The sequence below is a fragment of the Phoxinus phoxinus genome (genome assembly GCF_949152265.1).
Source record: "Phoxinus phoxinus genome assembly, chromosome: 11".
In the NCBI taxonomy this organism is placed as follows: domain Eukaryota; kingdom Metazoa; phylum Chordata; class Actinopteri; order Cypriniformes; family Leuciscidae; genus Phoxinus; species Phoxinus phoxinus.
This window is the reverse complement of record NC_136886.1, coordinates 15325361-15339621: the sequence shown is the minus strand read 5'-3', so window position 1 is coordinate 15339621 and position 14261 is coordinate 15325361. Positions and strand designations below refer to the sequence as shown.

General features: G+C 37.4%; 1 protein-coding gene across 2 annotated transcripts in view; it reads left to right on the top strand.

The window, feature by feature from the left end:
- The window catches only part of jak1 (Janus kinase 1), a 37773-nt gene extending 24586 nt beyond the window's left edge, over window positions 1-13187 (top strand). For both annotated transcript variants that reach the window (XM_079629154.1, XM_079629153.1), the window contains exons 15-24: window positions 2046-2181; window positions 5617-5768; window positions 5875-6025; window positions 7051-7139; window positions 7249-7441; window positions 7546-7670; window positions 8668-8840; window positions 9019-9136; window positions 10582-10692; window positions 12071-13187. In XM_079629154.1, the coding sequence (XP_079485280.1) occupies window positions 2046-2181; window positions 5617-5768; window positions 5875-6025; window positions 7051-7139; window positions 7249-7441; window positions 7546-7670; window positions 8668-8840; window positions 9019-9136; window positions 10582-10692; window positions 12071-12172 (1350 nt within the window). In that variant the 3' untranslated portion in view covers window positions 12173-13187. The remainder of the gene's footprint in view (window positions 1-2045; window positions 2182-5616; window positions 5769-5874; window positions 6026-7050; window positions 7140-7248; window positions 7442-7545; window positions 7671-8667; window positions 8841-9018; window positions 9137-10581; window positions 10693-12070) is intronic.
- Window positions 13188-14261: the final 1074 nt, after the last annotated feature.

The window sequence follows — 14261 nt, the reverse complement described above, 5'->3', positions numbered from 1 at the left end:
CGTCTGTGCCGCGACGCGCTCAATCCACTGCGCGTTTTTCTCTTATCAGCTCGCGCGCCACAGCTATATAGCCGTTACTATAGTATATTCTGTTTAATATTTCAATAATAAGATATATTTACTTCATAAACAGCCTTCTTTTTTATCCCCATTATAATTTTTGTTGTCAGTGTTTTTTTGTCTGGACACAAACACTGTACACATGCTGCCTGGTATCGGTTGTTGGTATCGGGGCATTTTTACGAGTACGAGTACAAGTACATTGTCGATACCCGATACTGGTATCGGTATCGGTGCATCCCTAATTTTTTTATAGAAATGAAAACTTATTCCGAAAGTGTGCACTAAATTGATCAGATGTGACAGTAAAAACATTTTATAATGTTACAAAAGATTTCGGTAACGCTTTAGATTACAGCCCGGAAATTACTGCGTAACATCATACAAAAATCTAACATTTGGGAGAAATTTAGCAAGAACTTACACTGCGTACCTTTTTGTAATAATGGTGCACCAATACATACTGTATAGGCTTTTTAAAAATTGCAGGGTACATATCTACGCATTTACACAATATTTTTAACAAAAGTGCACTGAAGACTCAAACTATTGCAACTTTTGCTTCAACATTGGGAAGAGATACTATTGTTTCATGTAGTGGTGCTTGTTACCCTCTTGTTCTATGTAGTTAAAGGGTAAGTACAGTAAAAATACATACACACAATCTAACATCACTAACATACTTTTATACTTATACTTATCCCTTATACTTGCTGTAAATCCGTTTTAATTACGCAGTACTTTCCGGCCTGTAATCTAAAGCGTTACCAAGATTTCTATTTTTAAATAAATGCTGTTTTCTAATTAAAGAATACAAAAAAAAATCATGTTTTTTTGAGAACCAAATCATCATATTAGAATGATTTCTGAAGGATCATGTGACACTGAAGTTATGGCAGTGTACAGCAGTGATAAAAAAAATACAGAACATCAAATCAAAATCATATATATAGAATATAAAATACCACCTATATCACCCCCAATGTTACCTGTTACTTTTTTTTTTTTTTTTTTAACATTAACTATTATATAAAGCTTGCTAGATCATTAGAACATTCTTATTCTGTGTTTTTATTTATTTTAATGTTTATTCATATTCAAATTTATAAATGGATCAAATTTAATCTGTTAACACTAGAACGGCCATGACAGTCATTTTGACCGGTTTGAATTTTATATCTGCAATAACTTTGTTGAAAAAATAAATAAAATCCTGCTGGTACCTGACTATTCCTAAAAGTATATGAAAAACATTTAAAATGAAAATACAGACAAATTACACACAAGGCAAAAAAACAAATGAACATATTTACCTATTTCGGCCATAGACGGTCATATTGACCGCACTGAATTCTTTTGTTACATTTCCCGCGGTTGATCTTTGTCTCTCTCACTGTCAACAGAAAAGGTCAGTAGCGGTCCTGAGTGTTTGCATATATGCTAATTCCTGCAAACAAAAAGTATATTAGATTAAAATTGTTGATCAGAAATAGGCTAATAATATTTACGTAGGTATTCTTATTCTTATATCGAGTTATTAGACTATTTTCCCTGTTATTATATTAAAATAAAATGTTTTCTAATTAAATAAGATACTTTTAGTTGTTATTATCTTGTTCTGAGTTATGTTGAATGGATATGGAAATATAGCCTATCTGTTGTGAATATGTGATAATTGCGGTAGGCTGCTAATGATATTATTATTTATAAATGTATAATTAAACTTGTTTAAATGTACAGTTTGGTGTTGTTTTGTTTTTAAAAGATATCCTAATATAATAAATGCATTAATCTCTCAATTGGGTATTTATCATTAAAGATATAGAGTTTGGAAGCTAGCGGTCAAAATGACCGCTTGTGGCAGTTCTAGTAGTTATGGAATTCTGGCACTTCTAGTGTTAAGCAACATAACATATCAGTGAAACTTATTCTGAAGTGTTATCAGTGAATAATGTTACCGTTTGACTGCTCTGTGTATCCTGTAGGAGGATAAGAAGCTGGTTCATGGATATGTGTGCTGTAAGAACATTCTGGTGGCTCGAGATGGTCTGGATGGAGAGGGAGGACCCTTTATTAAACTGAGTGACCCCGGCATACCCATTACTGTCCTTAGCAGAGAAGGTGAGAGATTCATTATGACCACCTCATTAACACACTTTAAATATTCATACAGGCATTATGACCACCTTAAAGGGTAACTAAACCCCTGGTCAGAGCCTGACTCCACCCACTGGCAATATTTGAAAAATGCTGGAAAAGTGGGCAGACAGTGGGCAGACCCCAACGGACGAACCGAGGGCGGGGCTGAGCGCGTGATTGACAGACCCGCAGTGACTGACAGCTGCTGTCAGACGCGCTAAGATGGAGAGTGACTGCAGTGACGAAAGTAGCTTTGCAACAGAGCGGTCATTTGAGGTCGAGGACTTTTCTCCCCCACCTTCCCCTGAAGTGGACGAATTGTCTGTGGACACAGAGCTAAAACCATATCAATTCGAGCCGCGAGCTCAAACTGCGGTGTCGCATCGCATTAACTCCCGCATCGCGATCGGCATCCGACGATGCTAGCGAAGCAGCCGCGCAAGAGAATGGGGCCAGTATCTGAGTGGATTATTATTACTATTGACCTCCGTTAAGCATATTTTGCCGCTATGTGAAAAAAAATATCCAGCAAAACGCGCCGGCGGTTGTGGAGTCCGTGCAGGAAGAGCAGCGTTTGGCACACAAGTGCATGTAAACACTGGCGCTAATTTCCAAGTCTGGGGGAAAGTTATGCAGTCCAGCAGTGCGGTTGCAACCGGCAACACTACACCTATACCAGCCTAACCACTGTACTAAACACAGATAAAGCTAATGCTAGACACTATTCTAACTGATGCAATACTATGCTACTAACTAACTATGCTTCTAACAACACTAACAACTATGCTAAATAACTACCTAGGCTACACGAAATAATATAATAACTATATAAATGCTATGCTAACTAGATGCTAAAATACGCTATCCTGATCGTTTTCAATACTCGTAATTCCAATTTCCAACTCCTGACTCGCTAGTGGTTTTGACGGAAGCAGATGCTTTTATACCAGCGGCTGCCAGGGGCGTGGCAGAGTAGCGTCACAGAGTACCCTACGTCAGAGAGTACCCCTGCTTCAGGAGATTCCGTTTAACCTGAAGAGGGCAGCACTCAGACGTTTTTACACCATATATTTGAAAAATAAAACACTTTATACTCAAATGTTAAAAAAAGTACTCGAATCAATGAACAGCATTTATGAAGCTCCATTCTTACAGATCATTAACTAAAAAAAGTTGGTTTAGTGTTTAGTTACCCTCTAACAGCATGTTCAAGTCAGCACTAAACGGAAGTTGCTATAGTCTTTTCCTCCCTATTGTGACATATATCCGAGTCAAACAGCTTCTCAAACAAAAAAAACAAAAAAGAAACGAAAAAATAAAATAAAAAATATTTATATATATACTTGATTCTGTTTATTGGAAATTGATTGTATGGCTGTGGTTTGCTATTGCTGTGGTTTGCTATTGCTGTGATCTCATGTGAGTGACAGGTTGTCCCGCCCTCACACTGAAAAACACATCACCAGAGATGTTTCAAGAGAAGAAATGTCGCTGCAAGAGCGAGGGGAGGTTGTTTCGATTTAATTTAAAAATAAATAATTATGTGCACAGACAAATCATTCATAATACATACTTCAGTATTCCATAAAAGAAGAAGAATTGCCAATTTGGATTTCATAGTGACTTTAAGAGGAATACCATACGGAAAGATTTTATGTAGTTGTTGTAATGTTTTAAAAAGTTGAATTGTATGTTGTAGTATTTTATATTACAGTTAATATAGTATTTGATGAAATAAATAGATGATAATAAATATTGTCATTATAATTAACTTTTTTTTATATCATTTTATGATAAAGAAATATGAATAAATAATTAATACATTTTATTTCAAATAAAATAAATATTAATAGAAATTTCTATCACTGCTCACACTAGGGTCCGAGATTTTGAGCTGACGTGTATGCATTATAATAACCTTGCAAGTAGGCTTGCTACGATAGTCGGTGTTACCGGTGTTACACAGTGTTCAGTCACAACACCGGTTTCATCACTTGCCCACAGCGGCACCGCAAAAAAGAAGTTTAAAGCGTTAAAAATATTTCACGCAATTGACTAGGGTTGTATGATCACGCTCTTATTAATGTGAATGCTTTTAAACAGTTCAAGCGCGACAAGACTAAAGAGACTGCGCTATAAGTCCTGCCTATTACACAAACACACACAACCCACAGAAAAGACGCGCGTCAGTCGCCTATCGAGTTCTCTTTCGGTCTTGAACAAACCATAACACACACAAATTATGCCAAAATGTCCGTTTTGTCGAGTGTCCTCATAAGAGCAGTCTTAAATGATTTAAATAAAGTCGAAAATAGCGATTTGTGAGAAAATGGGACTCGTGTCAGATCGCGTCTCTGTCAGCAGCCGGTCTTAAAGTGTCATTAATGTTGATCAAAGAACTAAGTTAAGAGAGTAAATTACTCACTCAGAACCGGCGCCAGAAGGATTATTATACCGTTAGCCTAATAACCATGAATGCACTCCGCTATCTTTTAACACATCTCCGGCGAATGGCTTCTTCACACTAAAGAAAAACTCATCATGAAGCGCAGTGAAATTCAGCGACCTATGTGCCGTTTCCTGATGGATCGAGGTTGTTCGTTAACTTCGTTCGTTTTTATATGCAATTCACACGCAGCATTCTCGCATGTGCTTAGAGCTCGAGTAGTCAAACTTTATTAATGAAACAGAAAATCACAGGGAATTTTTTATTTTTTTTACAGGTTGGCCGGTCACACGGCTTTCATAGTTTTCAGTTATGTGACTGGTGCGGAGACCTGGAGTGTTATTTAAAAAACATTTTTTAGTTTTATTCATCATTTTTTTTTTTTTTTTTACATCGCTCCTCCCACCCGATGAAACCGATATTACCGGTGTTGCCACAAGTCGATTAACCGGTGGGATAATATTACCACCGTCACATCTCTACTTGCAAGTAGAACGAGTTAAATGGGTAGTGTTATTGAGTGTGCATCCAGGATAAATGCAATGCTGTCGATCTGAGCTCCATTGCACTGTGAAAATGGACTGCTCGGAAAAGATAACTGACAGGAATTTTGTTGGCCGAGATCCAGCTCAGCTCCCTAAAGCACTTCAGAGACCAGAAAAGCTCTTTGTTTGCTGTGTGCCAGGGACTGTTACAGGAAAGACTGGTTGTGTGTTGTTTTTGATGGTTGGTGGTGTGCGCGCATAGGGGAATGAAAGGGGCACAGAGAGGGAGCATACAAGAAAGTGTTGCCAAGGGATCATGTGTTAGATGAAATGACCTTTGATGTTTGAATGAGGAAATGTTGGTGGAAACCCCCTAAAATGAAAATTATTCAACCAGAGTACAACCCAGCTTGGGTGTTTTGACTATTCATTTGAAGTTACTTGATAATGCCATTGAATGACAATGTGCTTTGTGTTTGTCTACAGAGTGTGTGGACAGGATTCCTTGGATTGCTCCCGAGTGTGTACAGGACACGGCTAATCTGAGCGTAGCAGCGGATAAGTGGGGCTTTGGGACAACTCTGTGGGAGATCTGTTACAATGGAGAGATACCTCTCAAAGACAAGAAGCTCACGGAGGTAACCGCGTACACATGAGGCATGCATATGACTTAGCACTTTCCTTTCTGATAATGTGCTGATAAATGTGTATTTTTTTTATTTTTTCTGTCATCTCTCTGAGCAGAAGGAAAGGTTTTACGCAGCACAGTGTCAGTTGGCAACCCCTGACTGTGAGGAGCTGGCCAAACTCATGACCCACTGTATGACCTACGACCCTCGCCAGAGACTGTTCTTCAGGGCCATCGTCAGGGACATTGTCATGGTGGAGGAACAGAGTAAGGAGTCAAGATATACAGATGACAAACCATACATTTAGTTACTGAATATATTTTGAAATTTAAGCCTAAATAATTTCTCGTGTAGTGTTCTCAATACTGACCTCTTGTGGCTAGTACAAAGATCTACATTCATCTTTGCATAAAGTACTAATTAAGCACATGAGAATTTTTGCCAAGGTTTCTTTCACCTACACTATCATTCATAAGACTGGGGTGGGAAATCTTTTAAAATATTAATACTTTTTATTCAGCAAGGACACATTAAATGAACCTAAATCTTTAGTACAATACAAATGCCTTTACTATTTTAAATAAATGCTGTTCTTTTGAACTTCCTATTCATCAAAGACTCCACAAAAATATTAAGCAGAACAACTGTTTTTAACATTGATAATAATTAAAAATGTTTCTTGACCAAATCATAATATTAGAATGATTTCTGAAGGATTATGTGACACTGAAGACTGGAGTAATGATGCTGAAAATTCAGTTTACCATCATAGGAATAAATTAAATTCTAATATTGTATTAAACTAGTAAAGAGTTTTAATTAAATATTGTAATATTTCAAAGTATTACAGTTTTTTTTTTTTTTGCGCAAAGAGAAAAAACTAAAAACCTTAGACCCCAAACTTTTGAATAGTAGTGTACACCGGTTATAGTTTAGTCTTATGTGACCATTTCCACTCTCTTAGAATTAAACGGTCAGTTTTTTTCTACTTTTATATATATATATATATGTGTATTTTTTCTTTTAAGATATATATATGTATGTATGTTAATGAGCTCTGTTTATATTGGCTAGTCTCCATAGACTCTAGTAGTCTGTTTTCATTTGGACAGGATAAGTTGCTGCGCTTAATAACCGTTGATATGTAAACGCATGGTTAGTCATATTTTAATGTGAAGGACAACTTGCCTTTTTGTGGTGGGTATGAGAGAAAACATTGCATTGTAAACGTTTGCGTATGTTTGGGAAAAAAACAGGTTTCCATTTTTCCTCTTTAATGTTTTCTCCCTAGACCCATCCATTCAGCCTGTCCCCATGCTAGAGGTGGACCCTACAGTGTTTGAGAAGAGGTTCCTCAAGAAGATCAGAGACCTTGGAGAGGTATTTACACTGTGTGTGTGTGCGTGTGTGTGCGTGCGTGTGTGTGTGTGTGTTGCTTATTTAACTGACCATCTTCTGGTTAGACTGAAGTACATCGGTGTGCTTTTAGGGTCATTTTGGAAAGGTGGAGTTGTGCAGATATGACCCGCGGGGAGATCGGACTGGAGAGCTGGTGGCCGTGAAGTCTCTAAAGCCAGAGAACCGAGAAGACCAGGGCAGTAACCTGTGGTGTGAGATTCACATCCTGAGAGAACTTTACCACGAGAACATTGTCAAATATAAGGGCATTTGCAATGAAGAGGGTAAACCGCAATTCTGAACATCATAAATAATATAATGTTGTAATGGCGTTTGGTGCCAAATGCATGAGTTGCTTGAGCGAATCTTTCCACGTTTTTGTTTCTAGGTGGGAGATCCATTAAGCTCATCATGGAGTTTTTACCGGCAGGCAGTCTGAAGGAATACCTCCCCAGAAACCAAGCTCACATAGACCTTAAAACCCTTCTCAAATATTCTGTACAGATCTGCCAGGTAACAATGGATTGAATGGATTACAATGCTAGTTTTTTGTTTACTAATTGTCCTTGTCTATTTATGGTAACTTTCCAACCTGAAAAAAACACCAGCACAATGAAACAAAAATCACAAGGAATCTAATAAAAACGTATTTGAAGGAATCACAACCAAAGGGTCTATTAACATAATAGCAACATGAAAACGTGTTTTATTAATCCATATACTTTAAAATAAGTGCAGTTTTTCATTAATCATTTCTTGTGTTAAAGAAAAACAGCATTGAACTCAGTAGACACGTTCTACTAGACAGTAAAGCGTTCACTTACTTTAATGCAAAATACATGCAATCTGCTAAAATAAATTTAATTTGCATTAATGCAGCGATATAGTGTGATATGGAAATACATTGCTGTATAACAAAAGTTTAGGGTTGTTTTTTTTACGTTTTTGAAAATGTCTTATGCTCACGAATGTTGCATTTATTTAATCACAAATGAGTAAAAACAAAATATTGTAAATTCATTATTATTACAATCATTATTAGTATTCCAGCAGCCATTACTCTAGTCGTCAGAATCACATGATCCTTCAAAATTCATAATGTGATTTGGTACTGACCAACAGAAAGTCCAAAAGAACAGCATTTATTTGAAATCGTCTTTACTGTCATTTTTGATCAATTTAATGTGTCCCTACTGAATAAAATGTTTAATAAAAAATAAAAAAAACCTACCCTGTAAACATATTTTCTCATAATACATATGGTGATACCCAGGCTATATGTAGGTACCAGAAATATATTCATACATGTATGTTGTATATCTATTTGCCACACAACTTATTTTTGCTCTGGTTGTTTGTTGTCCTTGAGGCCTTGTACTCGTATACCAATAATAACAACAGCTGCTTACAGTGATCCTTTGTGTTCTCATGCTCTGGGTTTCTGTTAGTAATTCAGACCTGCAGTGTAACATTATGCTCAACCCTGCTGTTTTCTGACCTCTATCTCCAGGGCATGGACTACCTGGGCTCTCGCAACTACATCCACAGAGACCTGGCGGCCCGGAATGTTCTGGTGGAGAATGAAAGCACGGTAAAGATCGGAGACTTCGGCCTGACCAAAAGCATTAAGGATAATGAGGGTTACTACACGGTGAAGGACGATCTGGACAGTCCAGTGTTCTGGTAAGCCTCACTCATAAGGGTGTTGTTATACAGCAATGACCAAGTATATTAAGTCTAAAATGAACCATGTGCATTGGTAATGATGGAATTATATACAATTTCATTATGGAATTGTGTATAATTATGAAATGCCCCTGGAAAATCCACTTTGTAATGATTCTTTCCGTCCTTTTCCCAGGTATGCTCCAGAGTGCCTGGTCCACTGCAAGTTCTACAGGGCGTCTGACGTCTGGTCTTTTGGAGTGACCATGTATGAGCTCCTCACGTACTGTGATCCCTCATGCAGCCCTATGACGGTGAGTGGCCAGTCGTCGTTTTAGTCCCGTCTCAAAAACCCTAAACCAGTTTCTCAACTGGTGAGTCGCAAGAACGTTTTGAGCGGGTCGCGGAGTGTGCAGTCAAAGAAACAACAAATTAATTACCTTTTTCTAATACGAGACTTTTATTTTGAAAGATGTGCGTGGGAGCTCTTCTGTCAGACGCAGTCTAAGTAAAGAGTGCCTGAGAAAAACTTGTTTCGCTTCAGTATTTGTGGTCAGATGAGATGTTGTCAGACTATATGTCAGTATCAATATTCTAACGTTAATTTCGTGACTTGTTACGTAGCAAAGTCACTGTCTTGTGCTCATAGCGCGCGCTCTTTAAATGCACGGGCAAATGCTGCAGCGCGTGCTGTATCTTACTTAATTATTAATAAAGAACAAAAGAAATTATGAGCATGCAACGTCGTACTTATGTTGTCAATTATTAAGTCATGAAATTACCAAAAGGTACCAATAAATTATATAACTTGTACTTCGTGTGTTAGCTGGGAAGGATTTGCACGCAGGTACGATGTTCTTTTATTCATCAGGAGTCGTTTCTAGATATTTTATTAACAGTTCATGTTCGTACTGTGTATTTATCATGGTAACTGTTGTTTCCATAATCCCAAAATGCCACTTTATTTTCACTGTTATTTTGTACATTTTTCAATGGTGGCTCACACCAACTCTGACCATTTTTTTTTTAAAGCACTTTGAATAGCCAAAGAAATAATTTTTTTAATATTTTACTGTATAACAATAATACAAATAAAGTTATAGATTAAAAGGAATATGAGAGACACACAAAAGCACAAGATGATTAAAATAATACCACTAATATCTGTAATATCACAACATATCACAGCTGCACTTCCACACATTGGATAGACTTATGCAGTTATATTTATGCAAATGTATTATGTAAATATATCCCTATGTAAGTGTTTTACTTTTGATTGCATTTCTAATTCAGTGTTTGATTATACACAGCAGGAGGGTAATGCAGATTTGTTGCGAAGCAGAACCGAGTACTTCTAGCACACTTAGAAAGCCCATGTTCATTTCTGTAGGCTGAAAGAAGCTCTTGTTTAGGAGGTGCTGGTGAGTCTGCTCGTTCTCTCTGTGTCTGAGAACATGGCAGATGGTGCCAGTCTGTGCCCACAGTGGCAGATGTCTTACCCAAAGGCTGCGGTAGACGTCTGCACACCAATCCTCTCTTTTTCTGTGTGCCTCTTTTGGAGGAAATGTCTGTACTGAGGGATTTGTCCGATTTTCACATTGTACACAATGCAGACGCACAATGCATTGCTTCCTCACACACTGGGCTCAATTAAGGGTTAAAGGTAGTTTGCTTGAGGAGACGTGGATGAATGTTTAATACCTCAGAGCTTAATTGTAAATCAGGCCACTGACCTGACTTTGCTCCACCCCCACAGGTGTTCCTAAAGATGATTGGTCCAACACAGGGCCAGATGACTGTTACCCGATTGGTCAAAGCCCTGGAGGAGGGGAAGAGACTTCCAAAACCAGACGGCTGCTCAGAGAGGGTAATATACAGCATTTTGTTTTAGTAAAGCTATAATAATTAAACAATTTAATGCATCCTTGCTGAATTTAAGGCATTTATGTTGTTACTAAAGATTTCTATTTCAAATAAACTGCACTTTCTATTCATCAAAACATCCTGAAGGAATGTATTTGCAGCTCAAGAAACATTTCTTCTTATAATCAATGATTTCTGAAGGATCATGTCACACTGAAGACTGTTATGAGTAATGATGCTAAAAGATCAGCTTTACCATCACAGGAATAAATTAAATAAAGAAAAAATATTTAAAAAGAAAAGGGTTCATTTAAATTGAAATAATATTTCACAATGTTACTGTTTGCAGTGGGGAGCATATTTTTGAAAAAAAAAAAAAAAAAAACCGGTAGTGAATGTTACAGGTCATATTAGTATGATGCCTTGACGTGACACCTCAGATTTTAAGTATTGATACAGAATTCTATGGAAGTCAGTAACTGAAGGATTATTCCCACCTATGGCATACTCTCAGTCTTTGAGCAAATATAATGAACATCACCCTGCAAATTTGCCAAATTTAAACAACTGAAATTGAATAGTTTACATATATATATATATATATAGTTATGTTTTGATAGAATACATTTTTTGTAAATAACACCTCAACATACTTTAGGTAAACTTATAAAATGTAAAAATTCAAACCATTTTATTTATTTATGTATGTATACATTAAGTATGCTTTTTATTTATTTAACTACATTTGTTATTGTTTGCTTTAAAATGTATCTTTTAAATATTTTATATTACGGGGCTGCTGAAAAAAGTTATTTTCAGGGAAAAGCACATTTAAAGTAGTTCCAGGCAGGTCTTGACCGCATTACAGTTCCATATCACTTCACCAAATGATTTGAGTAATTTCAGACTACAACAGCAAAAAGAACCAAAACCCACGACACTGACCAAGCAAATAAATATAGTAAACATAAGAAAATAATTTGTAATTTTTTTTTTATTCTAGTTTTTTGGCCACAAAATGATGTTAAGGAAAGCACATACTCTCGCTCCCTCTCAAACGCCCACACACAGGCTACAGTGCGGACATACACTCACATAATCTGTTGTCCGCGCTTCTCAAGGCCGCATTACCACCTCGGGTGTCATTATTTTTCTAATAATTCAACAGCCCGTCGTCAATTATTCCTTACTCATGTTCTAAATGGAAATGGTTCTAACAAATATAAAATTGAACTGTAAAAACAAATAAGCAATCCCCTTCCAGCCATCCGTTTGTTCTTGCTTTGTTTCTTTCATGATGTTGAAGGTTAGATGATTTAATGGCAGGTATGAGCTGCGCTCCAGGCCGTGTGTCTCTGATTGTGATCTTTGTGTTTTGACAGTTGTACAATCTGATGAGGAAATGCTGGGAGGCGACACCTGAAAAAAGGATCACCTTCAAAAGCCTGATTACCAACTTTCAGCAGATGCTTGACAATCAGTAACGATGGAAATGAGATGGGATACAGACTCCACCTCTTTTGCAAGAGACAGTCCCATAGAGACGAAATCCCCCCCCCCCCCCCCAAAAAAAAAAAAAGTATATCTGCGCAGTGTAGCACTCTTTCAAATATACTCTTCTTCTTACAGTATCCCTCACATTACGACCTCATAGATAAACTGCTGGCCATTCGAAGTAGCCACAAAGAAACTGCTAGAAGCACCGAAGTGGGCAGACGAGCACTGCCCGACCTCTCTCTGAATATGCAAACGTGTAACTGCCATTTTTCTCTTCATGTTCAAATGCAGACCTGATTCGAGTGCACCACACGTGCACAAAAACGAGGCGAACCAGGAATCTGACACACTCAGCTCCTCTGCTTCATATTGTGCCTCAGTGTCACATCAGCCACCATGATGCATGTACGAAAAACCCATAATTTCCCAAGGTGCATTACAGCATGTGCTGTATGGAATCTGCCCATTGTGAGGCATACGCATTAACAGAGACTGACCCTTGTTGCGATAAGAGGACTGTTGTTCTTTGGGAAGACGAGGAACGTGTCAGAATGTAGATTTACATGTGTGGTCCACGGTTTGGAGCTTTGTCGAGTGGATCGTGAGACGATTGACGTGCAAAGTATGTTAGGCGCTCAAAGACTGCTGGTTTGTCTGATTTGGAGCGGACAGCTGTCCTCCTTGGAAAATTCCAAACGAACGTGCAGGATTACCGGAGAACCCTGAAACAGCATGCGCCGGTCAAGATGCACACATTCGAATGACTGTACTTCCTCCCTGAGCTTCACATTTGCCACGGAAAAACTGAAGAGGATGATTCTGAGAACAGCATGTGGACGGATATTCATCATGGGTTTAATGAAATCCCTGTAATAGGCACTAGGGGACAGTAGAGCTTATGAAATATCTCAAGAAAAATTCACATTTTATGTTGTGCAAATTATATTCTGGGCTCAGCTAACTTTCTGAAACTGAATTATAAAAAAATACAGTAATATTTTATCTGTTGTTTTTTTAATCAAAATGGAGTTAAAAAGTGATTAACAAAACCGCAATATGTTTCTACAGGGGATATTTTGTTAATGTCTAAAGATGGATGCTGACTTGAATGAGGAGGATCAAGATGTGAACAGTGAAATTAGTTTTTCGTCTTAAAACGCTTAAATGCCTTAGTCGTCATTCATATAGCTAAAGGAAGGCTAAATATTCAAAGACACGCTAATTCCCATCTGATTATCAGATTATGGTTAATCCTCACATGGTTACTGAAAAGGGAAAATGATTCATCTCCCAGGTGGAAGTGTCGTGTGGCTTTGCACTGAAGGAATTGTGAAATGTACGTCGTTGCGTTCGTATCTACGCCTCCACGGTGGCCAACATGGAGTTGAGAATGGTCAAAGAAGAAAAATTATGAAACAAGACATTTTTCTGCCCTTTAATGTGGATTGCAAAACAATTCCATCTGCTCAAAATTAAACCCAAACCTATTTTCCTCAAAAAGAATGACAACAAAATTGTAATCGAACAGGGTACATAAATACAGATAAATAAATACAATTTTTTTTGTCGTAGTTAAATACTCAAAAGCGTTGAGCTCTAAAACATCTACTGAAAAAAAGAGAAAACAGTTTTTTCTTGTATTGCAGGAGTATACGCATGCTTCAATTCCACGGTTTCTAAAAATAGCTTATTCACAGTAAAGCAATATCAATAGAGTTTGGATTATAAAATATTGCAAAATCTCCATTCAAGGTGAAAAAAAAAAAACTACAACCTTGTAAACTAAAAACAGGCTGCAATATGAGTACAAAGCACAATAGTGTTGATAACCCTGCATGTTTGAACAGGCGACTGTACCTTCTACATCATTAAGAGACACTTCAGTATTGCAAAGCTTTGAGATACAAGTGCACACATAAACGTTCATAACATTCAGAGGGGTAAAAGTGACCTCGCAACGAGTGGACAGATGTGCGGAATCGGAAAAGTACGTTACAGCCTCGACTTGAAATACAAGGGCAACATCAATATGACCATCAGCAAAAATGGTAAGAAATATCAGGTTCGTAAATGCAA